Below are 22,081 nucleotides of genomic sequence, written 5' to 3' on the forward strand. Positions count from 1 at the left end.
TTTCACATGGCAAAATGTGTGTTTGATTCTGTGTTTGGTGTGCCATTAACAATTAATGTCACTGAAAGCGCAACTAGTAATTTTAGGTGTATAAATATGACCATACACTATACAATCTGATTGTATATTGTGTATTTAGTGAGAAGGGTCATCACTGATTGATTGCATTTCATTTAAAAAACGCGCACCTGGGAATGAAAGGGTGGATGATGCAGAGTGTGTGCTAATGAGGTCAGCTGGTCAACTTCTTCCTGTGTCATGACCTAAAGTCTGATCAGAAAGAAGACATTACTAATGGAAACGTTTGGAACAAGAAAATTAAGTGACTGTAGATTTAATGGAAAGCTTTGATATTTTTGCAAAAAAAAAGTACATGAATGCTATATTGGTGCATAGGGGAGCTGGAATTTAGAAAAAAAAAGTGTACAACGGTGAACTTACCCTCTAAAGAAGAAGCATACTTATCTTTCCTGGGGTCAGTGTTGAATTTTTGCTCTCTTGAAGAGTGCCAGACACTACTATCTAAGGCTGCATTCACGCTGCAGTGTTTTGAATCGTGGGCAGATTTGCCACGATTCTGCCCGCAATTTAAAAGCGCCGATGTGTGAATGACAAATTGTGGGACTCACATTTGACATGCCATTCATTTGAATGACACCTAAAATCCCGGTGCGGGTCTGCTGCGATTGTCGCGCGATAAATCGGAGTTCAGGGGCTACTTTTGAGCGACACGATTCATGCGATGCAGGTTGCCGCGATTGCCGCACGATTTATTGTGCCACAATCGTGGCAGACCCATACTGCCATTTTAGGTGTCATTCAAGTGAATGGAATCTTAAATGTGAGTCATTCACACATCGGCACTTTCAAATCGTGGGCAGAAACGTTGAATGCAGCCTAACACTTCTAGGTGTTTTGGTTAGCATGATCTCTGCTGGCTACTGTGGTTTCTCTTGCTAATTCCTACTGTGTCCTATAGTGATGCAGAAGGTTATTATGAGGAACTACAGTGTCCAGCAGGAGGACATGTTATATTACACACCCAGAGATGCTGGATAGCATTTGGCATATGGAGTTCTTCAAATGAGCAAAGTTTTTTTTTTTTTTTTTAACAGGGTATGTTTTCATATTTATTCAGTCAAGGAAGTAACAGTCATTTTGTGAATGAAGATGACTATTCCGTTGTGGCTTTGTGTCGCTCAATAACTGCTTCCTTGGTTTGCAACTGTGCCTATGACACAGATTCGTTAAGATATGCCCATTTGGAAAAGACCAGTAAGCAGTTCATAGGAAAGCACAGTTGCATGCAAGCCTACACATACTTATATCAGATCAAGGCCACTGCAGCTGAGTGAACATATGAGTATTGACTAAATTGTGGAAGTTGGAAAAAAATCTGATTATCCAGCAGTGGGCATATTTCATACACATGCATGTGCAAATAGTATGGCATTATGAATACTAATGAACACTCATTTGTAATAATGCTTTAGGGCTTATAACAAAATTACAGAAAGGAAAAATATGGAATAGATTATACATGAAATATATTGCTCTCTGATCCCATTAGTGTATTTTTAAGTGTCATTGTAGAGTTGCCAGCATCCTAATAAGTACAGTCAAACACATAACATAATCTGAGGTTCAGAAAGTTATAGAAGAATTATTTTAATATTTATAGATAACTATTCTAATATAAGAATGGTTGATAGGCCAAAACATTTATTTTTGAGCTGCATATATTTATTTATTTATTTATTATTTAATTTGTTCTTATGTATGTTATTACTATCCATTATTTCATTTACTTCTATATATTGTTAATTTGCTGGAAAAACTTCCAAAAATCTTTTAAAAATCTCAAAATACAGGTAAGGAGATCTCACAACCTGTCTTAAGACCATACATGGCATAGTAACAAGCTGTATGCACCATCATGGGTAAGTTTGGTAGTCACAAATGCATGTACTTTTGCAAGCCTTTTGAAGGCTGTGCAGTATCAGAGGGCTTCAGTAACCAAAACTGCAGTGTTTATCCTCATGACACATCACAGGAAGCACCTCCATGTTTAACAGAGGACAAAATTAAAATTAGACTTGGGAAACTTAACATTAATAAATCACCGGGACCAGATGTCTTGCACCTGAGGGTACTTTGGGAACTCAGTCAAGTAATTGCCAGACCATTGTTCCTCAATTTTACTGACAGTCTACTGACTGGAATGGTACCAGCTGATTGGAGAAAAGCCAATGTAGCACCAGTATTTTAAAAGGGCCCAAAATATATCCCTGGGAATTACAGACCAGTTAGCCTAACATCAATAGTATGCAAGCTCTTGGAGGGGATGATAAGGGATTATATACATGATTTTAGTAATGAGAACGGTATCTCATTAGCAGTAATCAGCATGGATTCATGAGGAATCGTTCCTGCCAAATCAATCGATTAACCTTCTATGAGGAGGTGAGTTGCCATCTAGTTAAAGGAAGGTCCGTAGATGTGGTGTATCTGGATTTTGCAAAAGCATTTGACACAGTTCCCCATAAACGTTTACTGTACAAAATAAGGTCCATTGGCATGGACCATAGGGTGAGTACATGGATTGAAAACTGGCTAGAAGGGCGAGTTCTGAGGGTGGTGATAAATGGGGAGTACTCGGAATGGTCAGGGGTGGGTATTGGGGTCCCCCAGGTTTCTGTGCTGGGACCAATCCTATTTATTTTGTTCATAAACGAGCTGGAGGATGGGGTAAACAGTTCAATCACTGTATTTGCAGATGATACTAAGCTAAGCAGGGCAATAACTTCTCCGCAGGATGTGGAAACCTTGCAAAAAGATCTGAACAAATTAATGGAGTGGGCAACTACATGGCAAATTAGTTTTAATGTAGAAAAATGTAAAATAATGCATTTGGGTGGCAAAAATATGAATGCAATCTATACACTGGGGGGAGAAACTCTTGGGGAATCTAGGATGGAAAAGGACCTGGGGGTCCTAGAAAATGATAGGCTCAGCAATGGCAGTCAATGCCAAGCTGCTGCTAACAAAGCAAACAGAATATTGGCATGCATTAAATAGGGGATAATAAAATGATAATTCTCCCACCCTACAAGACTCTGGTCCGGCCGCACCTAGAGTATGCTGTCCAGTTTTGGGCACCAGTCCTCAGGAAGGATGTACTGGAAATGGAGCGAGTACAAAGAAGGGCAACAAAGCTAATAAAGGGTCAGGAGGATCTTAGTTATGAGGAAAGGTTGCGAGCACTGAACTTATTCTCTCTGGAGAAGAGACGCTTGAGAGGGGATATTTTATTTATTTCAGGTAGTTATATAGCACCATCAATTTACGCAGCGCTTTACATATACATTGTACATTCACATCAGTCCCTACCCTCAAGGAGCTTACAATCTAAGGTCCCTAAGTCACATACATACATACTAGGGACAATTTAGACAGGATCCAATTAACCTACCAGCATGTCTTTGGAGTGTGGGAGGAAACCGGAGTACCCGGAGGAAACCCACACAGGCACAGGGAGAACATGCAAACTCCAGGCAGGTAGTGTTGTGGTTGGGGTTTGAACCAGCGACCCTTCTTACTGCTAGGCAAAAGTGCTACCCACTACACCACTGTGCCACCAAATTCCGTACTGTTGACCCCACAATAGGGATATAACTTTTTCACGGAAGGGAGTTTAACAAGACACGTGGCCACTCATTAAAATTAGAAGAAAAGAGGTTTAACTTTAAACTACGTAGAGGGTTCTTTACTGTAAGAGCGGCAAGGATGTGGAATTCCCTTCCACAGGCGGTGGTATCAGCGAGGAGCATCAATAGTTTCAAAAAACTATTATGTAAGCACCCGAACGACCACAACATACAGGGATATATAATGTAATACTGACATATAATGACACACATAGGTTGAACTTGATGGACTTGTGTCTTTTTTCAACCTCGTCTACTATGTAACTATGTAACTTTGCAAGTAGAGTCCCTATTATTTTTATAGAAAGGTCATCTTTCATTGGGACTAGCCATGGATGGTCATTCTATAGAAATAAGTGGGTATACTACCTTTAAGAGTACAGGGATCGTTTAATCAAAACCTGTTGCTGCTGACATCTCCTGAAATTGCTACTTGTGTGGCTGTTACGATGACCCACTAGCTTGCATATGCTGAGTCACTGAACAAGAAGAAGTGTGCATGTAACAGATTCTGACACATCTCCAATATGCCTAATGTTCAAACTTGCACTTATCTTTGACTTTAAATATTTTAAAGCCACAGATTCACCGTGACAGACAGGCAACTAGCATTTTTAGAAAGATGTCGGTCCCCTTATCTCTCCAATGACAAGTCTACTTAAGGCCACTTTTACATCTGCAAATGGGCCCAACACTGATTACATGTGTGATCCCCAGTAGGGGTTCCTGGCGATTATCTGTGGCTCAATTGAAAACAATGGGAGACTGCCAGCTGGATGTCCTGGTGCAGTGACCACCTGCGTGTGAGCAGCCCTACACGAAGACAGTCTGCATCCCAGGCAAATCACACTCATGTGATCACTGCATGAGCAATTAAATGAGAGCGGCTGTGATTATCTGGGGGAACCAACTATCTCCCATTGCTTTCAATGGGGCTGCTTCCTACAGCTAATTGCCAGGAACCCATGCTGAGGTTCTCGCATGTAATTGGTGTTGGGCCTATTCGGAAGTGTAAATATGGCCTTAATATCCCCTTAGCTACAAGGACTGTTTGATGTTTCCATCTTTACTGAGAGGGTATTACTTGTCCTGGAAATTGTGTGATATGTGTATAGTAAACAGGCGAGGGTCTGCATTGCTTGTGTTTGTTTTCTCTGGTAGAATTCTATCTACATGTTCCTAAATACTACTTTAGCAATAAAGCAGCAGAACAGGCTTTATTTGTTTCCATTTATTCATTTTTACTGTTACCACAAGTCACAAGGAATTGTGGTGGGTAATTTACTAAGTCACCCCATACTTCTCTGGGAAATATTATCTCCTCTCTGGCTTCCACAGTTGTTTACTTTGTATATCAATCAAAGATAAAATGCCATCGGCATGAATGACTGAGTTGAGGGCTTGGGATATGCAAGCCAACTCTATGGAATCTCTGAACTTAGCCTCCCCATCCATCATAAGAATCTTTTAGGCTGTGATATCCATGGCAGTCATAAAACTGTCTAGATAATGAATAGACAGGGCTAACATGCAAGATAAAATATGCTATCTTCCTGCTCCCTGCTGCTGCTGCCTGGCCACTTTACCTGTTAGCAGACTACCTCTGCAGCTTCAAGTCTTATCTGCACTGTGTTTACACACCGATTACCACACACCGATTGTTTGGGTCAGGCTGGAAGAGTCCATGATTTATTTTGACCATTAACTCCACCTTCAGGCAATATTTAGGAGATGAATGTGCTACAAACATGTTGTACAATAGATTTATACAAGTATCCCCATTTTTTAGATATTTTTTTGGTTTTTGTCTGAATATAAAGATGTAGTTGTCGAATGATTTCCTTAATCTTATGTTCTTAAACCCTAACACATGTTTTTGCAGCAGGGCAGATGGGCCTTAACACCCAGGTGCTAAATATATGCATCCACGGCGCACTACTGTTCCATGGTGAAAGTGTGCTCACTGTGCTCTCCCATAGAATTGGAGCTGGTGGAAGGGGTTCCCAATAATGTGACCATTGTGACAGCCAGTCACAGTGTACACATGAACTAAAGAACTAGGAACTCCACCTTTTCCTCATGTTGTTCAGAACCCCTTAAAGTGCCGGCATGAGGCATCATGAGGTGTTCAACTGCAGACAGATTTCCAAGTAATTTTTCTTGTGATTTGTTATGACCAAGATCTGTTTTCCCTTCTTTAGTATAGCATGGTTTGATCCCCTAACGGAACACATTTAGTGCTGTAGTTAAGAAGTAGTGTATTGCGGAACTTCCTGTCTTCTCAATCACATGACTAGCTGTCACAGTGGTCACATGATCAGGAGCCCATCCTGCCTTCTCCCTATCATGACTAGAGACTGAGAGCTGTGTATGAATGGAAGCATAGAATCTCGGCCATCCATGGGCATATATGTGATGTGTGGGCATAAAAGCCCACTGTCTTTGTTACCACACATTTGTGTTACATGGGCAGCAAAGGGTTAAAGGGAAAGTATAATCTTTATAAAGTCTTAAAGTCTCATCTAAAAACAATAGTTTTTTGTAAATAATCTTGTGTGGTAATGTTTTACACAGCTTTTTTTCTGTGTATAGTTTGTAATTATATATTTAAATGGGGACAGCAATATTTGCTCATTACATACAGTACATGGACACTGTATCTGACTTTGCAGTGCAACACAGTGCTTGTGCTTTACTGCTTCTTCTCCCAATGCAAAATTTCAAGCCAGCTGACCCATTGAATAAAATATTCCCTATTTATTTGGCATAGCTCCAAACTGTCCCCGATTTGGAGCAATGTCCCTCTGTCCCTCTTTCCTCCTCATTTGTCCCTTATTTTTTGTCAGATCTATATAGTATAAAATTCACTTTTTATCTTTCAAAAGGTGTTTCCCAGTGCTAAACCTTTCATGCAAATTATAATTGCTATGTTTTTTCAATTTTAAAAGCCAATATAAAGGAATAGTCGTGGTAAAAAAAGGACTTTTGGATTTAATTAACCTTTTTTTTGTTATTTCCCCTTTAAGGGGGTGTGGCAGGGGGGCGTGTCCTATGCCTACATACGTTTGCTAGTAGGTGTCCCTCATTCCCATCTCAAAATGTTGGGAGGTACGTATTTGGTAAGCATTTAGGCAGTATATTTGTAGCTATTCTATCCTTTAGTGACCAATCTACAAATATCTACATTTTATACAACTACCAATACATGGCAAAGCAAGCGTGTAAGAAATGTGAGAGGCTTAGAAAGCAAAGATAACTAAAAATAAGTCAGGGTGCACACACACAATCATTTTTCTCTCAACCCGCTAGTTGAAAAACGGACAGATCCCAGCATCCATACAAGTGATGTGGATGCCAGGATCTCTCCCTCTGTGTCTTCGTGTTCAAACAGCGGGGACTGTTCCCCCCCAAGCCGAAAATACAGGCTGATCGAATGTTGTATTTCCAGATCATTCAACAGAAACTGGCTGTTGAACAGAGAGAAGGTTCCTGCTGCCGACTTGCAATGCATGTGTACCCGGCTTAAGTGCTCACTGAGGATACACTGCACTTTTCCTGTGACATGCAATTAAACGTAGAAAAATCTTATTAAAAGGTCAAGTCTTACAGTAATACGATTCTAAAAACTGTAAAAGAGATATTAGAGGAAAATAGATTGAAAAGCTGAATTTCCTTATAACATTCTGTCCCCTATAATGATGGTCATGATGTGTGTACATTATAACTGGAAATATAGGTTTTTCATGGTGCTGAAATGGCAGAATAGAAATGATAGACAGTGCTGTGCAAGTAAGAACAGACACCTTAGGATGCCTGCTAAAGATACTGCCATTACAGTGGGGAAAATACTTATTTGATCCCCTGCAGATTTTGTAAGTTTGCCCACTTACAAAGAAATGAAGGGTCTATATTTTTTATCATAGGTGTATTTTAAATAATAGAGACAGAATATGAACCTAAAAGTCAGAAAAAAACACATACAACAAATATTATAAATTGAGTTGCAGTTCAGTGAGTAAAATAAGTATTTGATCCCCAAGCAAAACATGACTTAATACTTGGTGGAGAAACCCTTGTTGGCAAGAGGTAAGATGTTTCTTGTAGTTGGTTACCAGGTTTGCACACATCTCAGGAGGGATTTTGGTCCAATCTTCTTTACAGATCTCTAAATCCTTAAGGTTTCTTCGCTGTCCTTTGGCAACTTGAAGTTTCAGCTCCCTCCATAAATTTTCTATAGGACTAAGGTCTGGAGACTGGCTAGGCCACTCTATGACCTTAATGTGCTTCTTCTTGAGCCACTCCTTTGTTGCCTTGGTAGTATGTTTTGGGTCATTGTCATGTTGGAAGACCCATCCACAACCCATCTTCAGTGTTCTGGCTGAGGGAAAAAGGTTCTCATCCAAGATTTTACAATACATAGCCCCATCCATTGACTCCTCAATATGGCAAAGGTGGCCTGTACGTTTAGCAGAGAAACAGCCCCAAAGCATCATGTTTAGTGCTTGAGTGTACCAAAGAGCTCAATTTTGATCTCTTCTGCCACAGCACTTCCTCCCAATCCTTCTCTGAATCATTTAGATGTTCATTAGCATGACTGTACATGTGCCTTCTTGAGGTGGGGAACTCGCCGTGTCTGGAGGAAGAAAAATGCTGACTATGACCCTGAGAACACCATCCTTACAGTCAAGCACAGAGGTGGAAACATTATACTTTGGGGCTGTTTCTCTGCTAAGGGTATAAAATGACTTTGCCGCTTTGTTGGCCAATGGATGGGGCAATGTATTGGAAAATCTTGGATCAGAACCTTCTTCCCTCAGCCAGAACATTGAAGATGGGTTGTGGATGGATCTTTCAGCGTGACAATGACCCAAAACATACTGCCAAGGCAACAAAGGAGTGGCTCAAGAAGAAGCACATTAAGGTCATGGAGTGGCCTAGCCAGTCTCCAAACCCTAATCCTATAGAAAATTTATGGAAATAGCTGAAACTTATGCCCTGTACACACGGTCGGATTTTCCGATGGAAAATGTTTGATAGGACCTTGTTGTAGGCTCCATCACACATTTTCCATCGGAATTTCCGACACACAAAGTTTGAGAGCTTGCTATAAAATTTTCCAACAACAAAATCCGTTGTCGGAAATTCCGATCGTGTGTACACAAATCCGACGCACAAAGTGCCACGCATGCTCAGAATAAATTAAGAGACAAAAGCTATTGGCTACTGCCCCGTTTATAGACACGGCGTACGTGTTTTACGTCACCGCATTCAGAACGATCGGATTTTCCGACAACTTTGCGTGACCATGTGTATGCTAGACAAGTTTGAGCCAACATCCGTCGGAAAAAAAACATAGATTTTGTTGTCGGAATTTCCGATCAATGTCCGACCGTGTGTACAGGGCATTAGAGTTGCCAAGCGACAAAATCCCTCCTGAAATGTGTGCAAACCTAGTCACTAACTACAAGATACGTCTTACCTCTATGCTTGCCAACAAGGCATTCTCCACCAAGTACTAAGTCATGTTTTGCTTGGGAATCAAATACTTATTTTACTCACTGAACTGCAACTCAATTTATAACATTTGTATCATGTGTTTTTTCTGGATTTTTGGTTGAGATTCTGTCTCTATCACTTAAAATACACCTATGATAAAAGTTAGAGACCCTTCATTCCTTTCAAAGTGGGCAAACTTACAAAATCTACAGGGTCAAATAATTATTTTCCCCACTGTATTTAGTAGTCAGTACAGGTTTGTTTTAAGGGCATTTCCACTTTTGCATCTAAATTGTGATATCTACTTATATTTGGTACATGTCTCCATTCACATAGCAAAGTTTAAAAAAATATTAAATTGCATTGCTTACCTTTTTTTAGATGCTCTTTTCTGGAATTTCTAGCTTCGAAAAATTATATTTAGTTCTCTTTGTTACGAGGGGGATTGGGAAGCTCTGTTTACCATAATCAACTTGGTTTGGAGGCAGGTATCTCATCAGTTTTACTATTATTATTATTATTATAATACAGGATTTATATAGCACCAACAGTTAGAGCAGCACTTTAAACTAGAATTGAACACTGTCTTAACAAAAATTTAAGCCCGGGTTCACACCTATGCGAATTAGATGCGGCTTACACCGCATCTAATTCGCAGGACATTTTAAAATACATTCATATGAATGCATCTGGTTCACATATGTGCGTTGCATTCGCACTGCGCATTGCACAAAAAACGTGTGCGTTTTTTGGGCATTGCGGTGCGAACTACAAGCCTATTATCTCCTATGGGAACGCATCTGATTCGCAGATGCATTGCGTTCTGAACAAGGAATTTCTACTTCTCCTCACTACACATTGGGGCAGTAGGAACAACAATCAGTTACTGGTTACTATGGGTCTGTGCACTTTCCAATTTTCTTTTTGGTGTGTGAAAAACTTGTAGCAAAGTTCTAGATTGAACATTTCTTTTATTGCTAAACTTTATGGATCTGGTCCACAATCCACACCAAATCCATATCAGAGTATAGTAGTAGCTATAATATAAGTTACAATTTACTTTTTTTCTGCCTCCGTGTGTAATGAAACTTTAAAGATAAACAAATAAGTACCAAGAGATTATCTTTACTCATAAACAAGTATCTCCCGTTGTTTCTTTTAAAATGTATTATACCTCCAAGCACTTCTGAACAAAAAATATTTTCATGAATCTGCATTATTAATCAGTAGCTTTATGTAAATATTTTAACACATTTGTGCTGCATATATACCCCACCCTTGCTTTCTGTAGACCATATTCACAGCATATGTTAGAGATCAGTAGACTTGAATTCAATGCCTGGTGCTTAATTCCAGGGCTCATCATGTTTTAATTACACTGTGGCTCGATCAAAATGAGAGAGGTCTTTTCTCCAGGCTGATGGTGGCAAGGAATTATTGCATCTGTTTAACCCCATGATGTGTAACAAGTTATAAATCAATAATCCTGTTGTCAAGGCACTCCTGTATAGCAGCTGATCTATCTGTTATTAATATAACAATGTGGTTGGATGCAAAGGCTCAGAGCGAAATTTACTTTCTGCAGAAACATCTTGTTTTCATGCCTTGAATCTAGAAATCAGTTTTTTAGAGAAATGAGTGGAACGAACATCAAGTCATTTGTTTAAATATTAAAAACATATGCAGCTATTACAATTGTTTTTGTGATACAACCTGGCAGCACACACACCTTGTGTATTGTTAATTAACTGGAGGTGATGGGGCATACCGCTGAATTTTTTGCCTCGGGCAGAAAAAACAATACAAATATATTGTAATATTGATTTGGGACTGCCAAACGCACTATATTAAACAAATGACCTCATTTTTTTTTTTGTGCTAACTATAAGTACGATGGGAATATATTTATAAATAGAGCTTAACGGCATAGAATAGAAAAGCAGAAATGCTATGATCCAGGAAGTTGGGGCTTAAGGCTTTGTGCATAATATAGACCTACTTGCTGTGGCTAGATCTGGAAACAGGTTAAAGGTCTAATTTTCAGTACAAGCAGAATACAGTTTAAAGTTTTTAAAATGTCAGTAGTATTTATTTATTTTTTTTCTCTTTCTTCGTAATACTGTCTAAAATGTAAAATGAACACTGTAGTAGAATATGTCTCAGTGATGTAGCAAAGATGGGCCTGGCGTGCCACGTTTGACCCTTTTAAAAATGTTTGTTTTTTCTTCCCCTGATTATAGAACCGTCATCTTTCTGTGTTTCTCAGGCAAAAGACACCTTGAGGATTACAAGTAAGTTATACCATGTCAGGTATTTCCATGCAGTGTAGGCATTATTATTAAGGTGGGGTCCTTTTCAGACTGCATCTGGACCTAAAAGATTGGATTAGTGAACAGAACAGAAACTACGTCAGTCCACTGAGATGTATGTGTAATACTTTGTGGCACTTGGAGGGAGAAAGGAATGGAAAAAGCCATGTGATGGTTGAAGCCTAACTCCAGCCAACATTTTTAGGAGAAGTAGGACATGAAGTGGGGTGACATAAAACAATGCATACAACAGTTTTTGTTTTTAATATATGTTTTTATATGCAATAATACATTAGGATACTGTTTATTAATATTAAGTTATGGCAATCTGCTTATGTGATTTTGTTGACAATATTAGTTATTCTGTGAAATTAGGAATATCACATGCACAAGTTGTAGATTTACCCTATGCCCTAGAGGGATTAATTAGACTTTAAACAAAAGATTGTTAAATTATGAGAAGACTGGCATAGTACCTCAGGTGTAGCACCTACAGTACTAATACGAGATAGACTACTCTCTTAAGGTTAATCTACTTGCACCTTTTATTATGGTGGGTATGCTCCATTGCATCCTTCTTACCCGCACCAGGAAAAGGGTGGTTTTATGGTACCAGTCATTTTTATATGGGTCTTATTGAGTGATATAATGTTGAGGTATTTTGATAAAAGAAAACTGAGGGATGTATCAGTTGTTAACTGCTTAATACAAACAACCACAATATACAGTGGTTATAGAAAATAATCACCCCCTTTAAAATAATCTCATTTTGTTGCTTTGCAGCCTGAAATGAAGACAGACAGTTTTTGTTGTGTCCAGCTGTATTTACTAGTGCAACTTATAACATCCAAGTGAAAGATATATCACCAACATGTCAGACAAAAATAAAAAATAAAACAAAACAGAATGTCTGAGTTGGAAAATGGATCACCCCCCTTATGTCAGTATTTTGTTGAACCACCTTTTACTTTATTGCAGCCTTTAGTCTGTTGGGATACGTCTCTACTAACTTTGCACGTCTAGCCTTTGCAATATTTGCCAGCTCTTCTTTGCAGAACTGCCCAAGTTCAGTTAAATTTGATAGTGACTGTTTGTGGACTGCAGTCTTCAAGTCATTCTATAGATTTTCAATGGGGTTTAGGTCTGGGATCTGACTAAGCCATACAAGGACATTCATCTTTTTCTCCTTCAACCACCAACCATAACACCCTTTTTATATGGCCTCTCCAAGGTGCGTTTAAGGTAGTCAGATGAGACTAAAATTGAATTATTCGGCCTCAACACCAAGCGATATGTCTGGCGGAAATCCAATACAGCTCACCATCCAAGTAACACCATTCCTACAGTAAAGCATGGAGGTGGTAATACCCTTTTATGGGGGGGTTTCTCTGCAGCAGGGACTGGAGCAATTGGATGGGGCAAAACACCGTCAAATTCTTGAGGAAAATCTGCTGCCCTCTGCCAGAAAGCTGTCAATGGCAAGACAGTTTACCTTCCAACATGACAATGACCCAAAGCACACAGCAAACATTAACACACAGTGGTTGAAGGAGAAAAGATAAATGCCTTTGCATGGCCTGGTCAGAGCCCAGACTTATGTTCTAAGTTGCACTAATAAATACAGCTGGATGAAACAAAAACTGTGTCTGTCTTCATTTCAAGCTGCAAAGCAACAAAATGTGATTATTTTAGGGGGGTGATTCTTTTCTATACCCACTGTATGTACTTGGAAATATGTCTGCATTATTCTGATACTTACTCCTAATGGGCACAGGCAACATTTCTTAATAGTCAAATCAATCAATCTCTACCAGCATCTGTTTGTAATTGTTATACATTTTTTTTGTATGGATTACCCCACTATTGGGGAAATTGTTTCGGGGTTGGGGGTTTCTCTCATTTTGTTAGGATATGTTGGTTTATTTTTGTAAACCATATAAAACATTTATTTAAAAGAATGATTGTTAAGCAGTTAGGCATTGCAGTGGCTAAAATATTTTGCCTCTAGTGGCTAATATAAACATTTTTGCCTCTAGTTGCTAATATAAAATTTTTTACATTTTATATGATACAAAAAATATAAAGAGCAAGTATGTCAAAATGAAAAAGTCACATCAAAATTACTTATTATTAAGGGAAACACTGCAATTATACCGTCAAATATGTTTCCACTGGAAATACATATTTTTTCCCTTCAACTTACGTATAAAGCATCATGAACACCAAAAGTGAACACGCTGGCATCTCATATAAATAAAGGTTAGCTAAGGTTAATAAAGGGTTAATATAGGTTAAGAAACATAAAACTAACCATTAATACTGTTCAGCATTTGTGCAGAATTGTAAATGTTCTTTGTTCTAGAAGCTGTTATATTTAACATGGCATCTGAGATAAAAGGATTACATTTGCAAAGATAACTGTGTATGTAATGATTTGCCACTTTTAAAGGATTGTTCTTGAGAATCTTGTCATTTGTTTAAAGGCAGCTGCAACACAACATTTTAATGAGCACTACAGTTAGTCTTACTATTGGCCAAATGGTTATGCAATATCCATTTATCTAAAAGCTTTGCATAATTTTTTTTCGCTAGCTAAGTCATTTTTCTCACACGCTGAAAGCTCTTTACTTCCTTTTGTTTTTCCCTCAGTTTTATTCATTTATTACTTTACTGACAAGACTGTTGTTTTCTGTGTCTTTGTCTTTTTATCTGATCCTGATCTGAACCTCGGTATTGGTCTTTGGCGCAATGACTTCTTACAATCTAGCAATATAATGTTTCAGGAAAGGGTGCCACTGACACACTTCCAAATTATGAGAGTTGTTTGATGTCTGAAGCCCGCAACAGCTGCCTCTTAGGGTGTGCCTGGTTCTACACGTTCCATTTGCATGCATTTGAATTGACACCTTGGGCCTAATGTGTTCTTATAGGTCAAGGTTAAAATTAAAAAGTCATACATGACAAGGAGTTTGGTCATAGTTTCTTTTGCGTAAATGTCTTTATGATCATTCCCTTTAATATAGTCAAACAAAAATACACAATGGGGTTGATTTACTAAAGGTAAATAGACTGTGCACTTTGCAAGTGCAGTTGCACTCATTTTCTCCAGAACTTGGTACTTGTGGTAAAGCTCTGCTGCTTTCCATCATCCAATCATATGCAAACAAAAATGCTTTTTTTTTTCTATTCTCCTTGCACTTGATTGGGTATTCTTTACAATGTGAAGCTTGACCACCACCCAAGAAAATGCAGGCGACTGCACTTGCACAGTGCACAGTTTATTCTTCTATAGTAAATCCACCCCAATGTCATTAAGAGAGTCAGAAAGAAAGATTCAGCATGATCTGCACAAGTATTCTCATTTTCTATAGCAACCAATGATATATAATTTTTCCAGTATAGAAATGGGAAGAGTAAGAAAGAACCTGCTTGCTATGAACAATGAAAACAATTTAGATTTTTTGACACTTTGATAAACAAGCCACAGTGAGAAGGAGCGACAATTTTAATGCTAAAAAATACAAATGGTGAAGCAATAAAATGTATATACTAAAATACACTGAGTAGTATATTTTTTAAACTAATGTTAGGTACCTACATTTGTCCAAACATTCCCTGTAAACCTCTGTACTGTGATTAAAATCATATGTGTACAATTTTGCACAAAAATAAATGAATCTTGCTTTGCATATAGTTTGCAGAGATTTCATGTTGCAAAGTTTCCATGTTGATTAACTTCTATTTATTACAAAGCCAGAAACCAGTTGGGAGAAGGTAGGTCCTTTTTCGGTTGTGTAGCCATCTTTAAACCCATAGACAATAAATAGCAATCACACAGCCTGCTAGAATTGGGACGCAGCACAAAATGACCATGGGATATTCTAAAACCTAGGAACAAAAATGTAATATATTTCAGCTTCCTAGTCCTTAGATGCTGTGGCTGCATTTGTTTGTTTCTGTTTTTTTTTTCTTTTTTTCACGTATTGATCCTGCCAGTAACACACTTCGGGGGAGATTTACTAAAACTGGTGCACACAGAATCTGGTGCAGCTGTACTTAGTAACCAATCAATTTCTAACTTTAGCTTGTTCAATTAACCTTTGACAATAAGGGTCGGTTTGCACCATCAATCGTGCAGGAACACACTGTGCATTCATGTGCGATTCACATGCGCTCTGGGTGCAGTGTGATTTCAGCCCATTCACTTGAATGGGTTGATATTGCACCAGACTGCACCTAAAGCAGTGCATGCACTACTTTCAAAATGCACTGCGTTTGCAACCTGCAATTGGGGTGTTGTTAAGTTAACACTGATACTTGCTGCAGTTAGCAAGTGCAGTGTGTTTTGAACTTGGTTCGGGAAACGTGCACAGAATGCAGGTTTCCTGCACCTTGCTCTGGTGTGAAAGGGCCCCCTTTCCCCCTTTTTGTTCTAGGAAGACGTTGCTCACTGTCTGTACTGTCAATGGAGTAGCAATGTTGTTACCCTAGCCTTCCTTCCTGATATGGACTACAAACATCACCCCTCTTCTCAATTTAATAGGAAAGAACTTGGTAGACTGATAACATTCTTTGAGATTAAAGTTCTGTGCACATGAAGTTACAAGGAAATGTGATTTCTGTCAAGATCAGCATTTTTTTTTGTATTTGCATGTACTTAACCTGAAAAAAAAAGAAAAGAGTGAATTTTATTCAGCCACCACAATTAAGGACTGGTGAGATGCAATGTATTACATTATTCTTCTTGGATTTAGATATACTTTAAACATGTAATGCACAAGATTGCTGGATCATATCTATCAGTAAAAATTAAACCTTCTATAAGCTTTTTCTTACCTGACATAAACATTGACAAGATCTGGGGTTCTTAACTAGGATATACAGGATCCTCTGCATTATTGAACCTGAAATTATAGTGAAGAAATCAACCTGATATGTCAGATGACATGTAAGTAAAATAACAGCAAAAAAATACCAGTTGTAGATAGCTTGTGTATTTGTAATCTTCCTTTTTTAGATATCGATCCATATGATACAGTCCTTATGATTTTCTTGAAGCTTTTGTTCCTAGCTATCCATATGTAAAGTAAACCAAAGTTACTGACATCTTTGGTATCTAATAGGACTGGTGATGATGATCATGTTGATGATGATTTGGTGGTCAGGAGACTAGGGTATGGGGGCATATTGGTCTCAGGAGACTAGGGTATGGGGACATATTGGTCTCAGGAGACTAGGGTATGGGGACATATTGGTTTTAGGAGACTAGGGTATGGGGACATATTGGTCTCAGGAGACTAGGGTATGGGGACATATTGGTCTCAGGAGACTAGGATATGGGGGGGACATATTAGTCTCAGGAGACTAGGGTATGGTAACATATTGGTCTCTGGAGACTAGGGTATGGGGACATATTGGTCTCAGGAGACTAGGATATGGGGGGGACATATTGGTCTCAGGAGACTAGGGTATGGGGACATATTGGTCAGGCCTTTGGGTATCTGTAATAGTTAAACAGTTAAGAACCCCTAGACTAGATAGGTCTTGTTGGCTGAGTGAACCATAGAGAAGTAAGTGTGATGCAGTTTTCACACCCACCCAACCAATGCCCCAATGGCTAATGAGTATTTGATATGAATATTTTCCATGCATACACAGACTGTTAAACATTACCGTCTGTTCTCAAACTGTACTTAAAATCCAGAAAGATTCTGATCATTCAGTATATCAGACATTTAATAATATGTTGAATAGAACACACTGTTTTCTATCACAATATCTTGTGATAGTATCAGAAAAGATAATGCATTTTTGTATGCCTGATAAGCACAGATAGTTGTGCAGCATGATTAATATCTGTCTTCCTCCCCAAAGACACTGTCAAGGACGCAGCGCTATATATTTGTCCAAGCTTTTGTACAAAGTGCACAACACATTTTCTTCTCTAACGTTGGAAAAGACTGTCTGTGTTCTCATCTGAACTCACCAAATGAATTGATCAATTTCCATTTTTTATGGCGTATGTAAACAAAATATTATATTCTTTTGGAAGTGCTGATTTACATTTTAACAACTTTAGAGCCCTGTAATGGAATAAGGATTTAATTCATATATTAGAGCAATCAATAAAAACTGAGAAGGACACTTAAACAGCTTCACCCATCTAAGTCTGGCATCATGTTCAGCACCTAGAAAGTCCTTGACAGGCGGTTTACGATGCCTACTTTATAGTAAATCACATTCTGTCCCTTTGTGATAATGCTATTTCTGTATACATATGTATATTTTTAATTTATCTGATGCATACTCTGGACTCTTTTCATTCATAATACATTCTATCCAATTAACAGAAAACAAAACTTTTATATCCTATGATAATGTAAGCAATTTTGCTCCTTCAACATCTGCCACCTGCTGTAAAAAACAACAATAAAAACACCTTACACATGTAGAAAAGTTACCTAAAGTAATTCATGGTGGAAGAGAACCAAGATAGGAGATGGTAAAAGGATTTGTTGCACTCTTCTGTGATGAAAATAAATAAATTAACTAAGCAAAAGGCAGCCATGTTTTCTGGCCAAAGATACCAGCCAAGGTTGCTAGCTTGTTAAAGCCCAACTCAACTTAAAAGTAATTTTATTTTAATTTTGAGTGTCTCCTCCTGCTTCTCTCACTGACACAACAGGTACATAGACAGCAGTAAAAAAAATGACCAGTTAAAACTCTTCTCACCCTATTTATAAAAAGAAAAAAAAATGCCATACATACAGTACATGAACAGCCAGCAATGCCTGAGGCCCTGGGAAAAAAACAAGAGATTCCTAGTTTTTTTTTTGGAGATTGTGACAGAAAACATAATCAATGCTAGTATGAAATAAATAATTGCTATCAAAAGAATAAAAGTTGATTGCCTGCAAAGAAATTTACATTTTGGGGTTGATTTCCTAAGACTAGAGAGTGCAAAATCTGGGTTAGCTCTGCATAGAAAACAATCAGCTTCCATGTTTTTGGTCACAGCTTATTTGAACAAGCTGAAGTTAGAAGCTGATTGGCTACCATGCACAGCTGCACAAGATTTTGCACTCTCCAGTTTTAGTAAATCAAACCCTTTATATATTTATTGTTTATTCATTCACTACAGGCTATTATATAGCTCTGACAAATTATGCAGCACTTTACAAATTATATATTCACATCAGTCCCTGCGTTCATGGAGCTTATAATCTCATTTTGGTTACATCATCCTAAATGTATAGCATACTGGAATGGTTAAACTATATGACACAAATTCCAAAAACAAAAATGTATAATCAATATGTCTGAAAGAGGCTATCTATGCTGGGAAAACCTAACCAAACCATAGAAACGACTAGAGGTAGGGTGCTACTACCCAACAAAATTAGCAAGCATGAGAAAAAATGGTCCACAACGCCTTGCTTGGTCTTTAAAATCTTCAAAATGTATTGATTCTCCATAAAAGACACAGGAACAGACAGCAGATGTAAACACGTTTCAGCCTTGTGGGCCTTGTTCACGACTAGTGTACTGCTTAAGAGCACAGCTTATATTGAATCTGGGAGAATTTGAATCAGACATTGCTACCCTATACCTTCCCTGCCGAGCCCCTCTAGGGCTGCTCTTCCTTTAGTTATGTTATAGTCAATACTAATTATAATTACAATTTGCTAATAAAATCAACATTGAAATTAGAAAAACAAATTGATGGAGGAATTAGCAAACGTGCTTAATGCCAGATGATGTAACTGTTACTAGAAACAAAGGTGTTTTTATTATTCTGACACAAAACACTGTAGATTTTAAAGTTATAATAAAATTTACCTAGAGTAAATCTTCCTTACAGATTGCTAATAACAGCTTAAGAGCATACATTATATAGGATCTGGGAAATTTTCAGTTAAAAAGCATGATCAGAATTCTTCATATGGTTATAAGTTCAGTGATCCAGGATTCAGTCCCAATTTAGAGCCGTTGCTTTTTTGCTTTACTAGTGCCAATTCAGGCAGCTTTAACATAATATGAAGTGCAGATACTAATGGGAAGACCCTATTAGAGATGTCCCAGGTACATCCTACTCAAGGTGGCCAAAATGTGGCCAGTTCAACAGGGACCAGCCGAATATCGATCCATGTATGGGCAGGCTGGTTGTACAGAAGTCCATCTACAATCAGCCTGTCTGGTTTTTCCTGATCAATCAGTGCCGCCAGCTATAGCCAGTGGCACCGATCAGTGAATTCTGGTGGCAGTGAGATCTCCCCACAGTCAGAATACAATAGGGCATTAAAGAGGATTCCCCATCCACATCGACTGTGTGGATGGGGTATTAAGGTCATTTTTTTCATACAACCCACTGGTTGAACAAAAAAACAGGACTATTGTATGGCCTGCCTAAGTAATAACCTTGGAACAGACCTAAATCACCCTGTTGGGTTTGATATGTTTATTGACATAGCAGACAGCATATTGAAGCAGCAGGATTGCCTGATAACCCCTTCTCGCTCAGCCCCGGTGTTCCCAGGTCTGGAGGGGGGCGGGAAGGATCAGACACAGTGAGCGTGCTCCCAGCAAAGAAACATCAGCCACCCAGTGATGCATATGTGCGACACGTGGGCATCAAATCTCATACTGTTGCCACTGCAAAAGGTTAATCTTACAGATGAAGGAAGAATGAGCTGACAAAGCCGGCAGGGGACTGCCAAAGAGGAGGTAAGGGACCACTGTGTGCAATATCATTACAAAGAGCAGGTGCGTATAAGATCTTTTTTATTTTAATTAAAATTTAGCCTTTAATATTGCTTTAAATTAAAATTGTAGGCGTCTGCAAGCCAGTCTAAACAAGTCCAGTTACTAGGGGATCCACAGTCCTCTTAAAGTAAACTTAAACATTTTCATTTAACTTCCCTGACTGACTGGGCCAGCAGACACTGCAGCTCACAGTGATGGGTTGATTTACTAAAACTGGAGAGTGCAAAATTTGTTGCAGCTGTGCATGGTAGCCAATCAGCTTCTAACTACAAAAAAAAAATGGAAGATGATTGGTTTCAATGCAGAGTTGCACCACATTTTGCACTCTCCAGGTTTAGTAAATCAACCCCTAACCATTATAAAACGTCATTATCTCTATGTACGGCCCCAGTAAAATGATGTTGATTAGCAGGACTTCTCGCACTGCAGCTATAAAGAAAGGGCCAAAGCAGAAGTGAAGTTTTTATTTACTCTCAAGATGCTCCTTAGAGTTATATCTTCATGCAAACTATAGTGAAAATATCCATCTTAACCTTGTTACACATTCTTTACTTTTTATTTACAACGCACAATTAAAGGGGGAAATGAGGGGCTTACTACATGTTTTGAAAACACACATACCATAAACCCACCCTCATTTTCTCATGGCTTGTTTAACAGGTGTCCAGCAGGTTCATATATCTGAGTGTGACACTGAGTGCCGGTTCACACTACCGCGACTTGGGATCCGACTTGTCAGACCTCAAGTCGCCCCAAGTCGCTTGACATCTGAAAGTCCATGTAAGTGAATGAGAGCCGTCTATATGTACGCTACTGAAGTCGCTCCGACTTCAGAAAAGGTCCCTGTACTACTTCAAGGCGACTTGTAGGCGACTTGTACCCATTGATTTCAATGGAAGTCGCCTACAAGTCGGATCGTGGTCTATAGTGAAGCGACTTCACAGGAAGAGAAGATGTTTTTTTCACGCAAACCCCTCCCTCCCCCAGAGCGGATTGTAGTTTGATTGGCCACTGGAAAGTCGCCTGTCTTGGAGGCGACTTGAAGTCGCCTTGTAAGTCGCCTCAAGTCGCGCTGAAGTCGCGCTGAAGTTGCGCTGAGGTCGCGCTGAAGTCGCCTTGCTAAGTCGCGCTGTAAGTCGTGTTGCCCCTGTGTGAACCAGCGCTGAACATGCACAGTGAATAATTAGTTTAATCCGCACATGTCTTTTTAATTACATCGACATTCTATTGCGATTACAAACAAGATATGATTTGGCTGATATTTCTATGTAATAAACTAGATATTCCAGCCGCCTGCTATTTCAGTATCAGTGCCATTTGTCAAAGCAAGAAACCTTCTGTAACACTTGACATTGAACTGTGCTGTTATGTGAACAGCTAAACTGATTTTGCTGCAGGAAAAGTCTATGTGCTGCATGGACTGTGGGTGATAATAATGGAATTAGTCAATTCTTCATAGAGAGCTGTATTTTTCTTGGATTATGTTTGTATTATATTTTCATGGCGGAATAATTAAATGAGCATTTATTGAAGGCTTTGTCTGCTTCACCACCCTCTGCACTTGAACTGTTTTCAGCTCAGCGGAAGCAAGGATATTGACAGTGAATGGGAGTCATTGCTCTTTCCAGCACGGTCAATGCGGATTTATTTTTTACCTTGAAAAATATCTACTATGGTGGGTGGATAGGGATGTGATTGAGAAGGAAAACACTGGTTATTCAATAATATACCACAAAGTGTTAAATCATGGTTTGTTAGATCATTTACACTTTCCAGAATGCCATTGAAACAAGCATTTTCCCACCC

General features: G+C 38.7%; 1 protein-coding gene across 9 annotated transcripts in view; it reads left to right on the top strand.

The window, feature by feature from the left end:
* The window catches only part of TENM3 (teneurin transmembrane protein 3), a 1,659,985-nt gene that overhangs the window by 722,548 nt on the left and 915,356 nt on the right, over positions 1-22,081 (top strand). For all 9 annotated transcript variants that reach the window (XM_073606803.1, XM_073606789.1, XM_073606818.1 and 6 more), the window contains one exon: positions 11,444-11,494. In XM_073606803.1, the coding sequence (XP_073462904.1) occupies positions 11,444-11,494 (51 nt within the window). The remainder of the gene's footprint in view (positions 1-11,443; positions 11,495-22,081) is intronic.

This window comes from Aquarana catesbeiana, linkage group LG01 (assembly GCF_042186555.1).
Source record: "Aquarana catesbeiana isolate 2022-GZ linkage group LG01, ASM4218655v1, whole genome shotgun sequence".
Taxonomy (NCBI): Eukaryota; Metazoa; Chordata; class Amphibia; order Anura; family Ranidae; genus Aquarana; species Aquarana catesbeiana.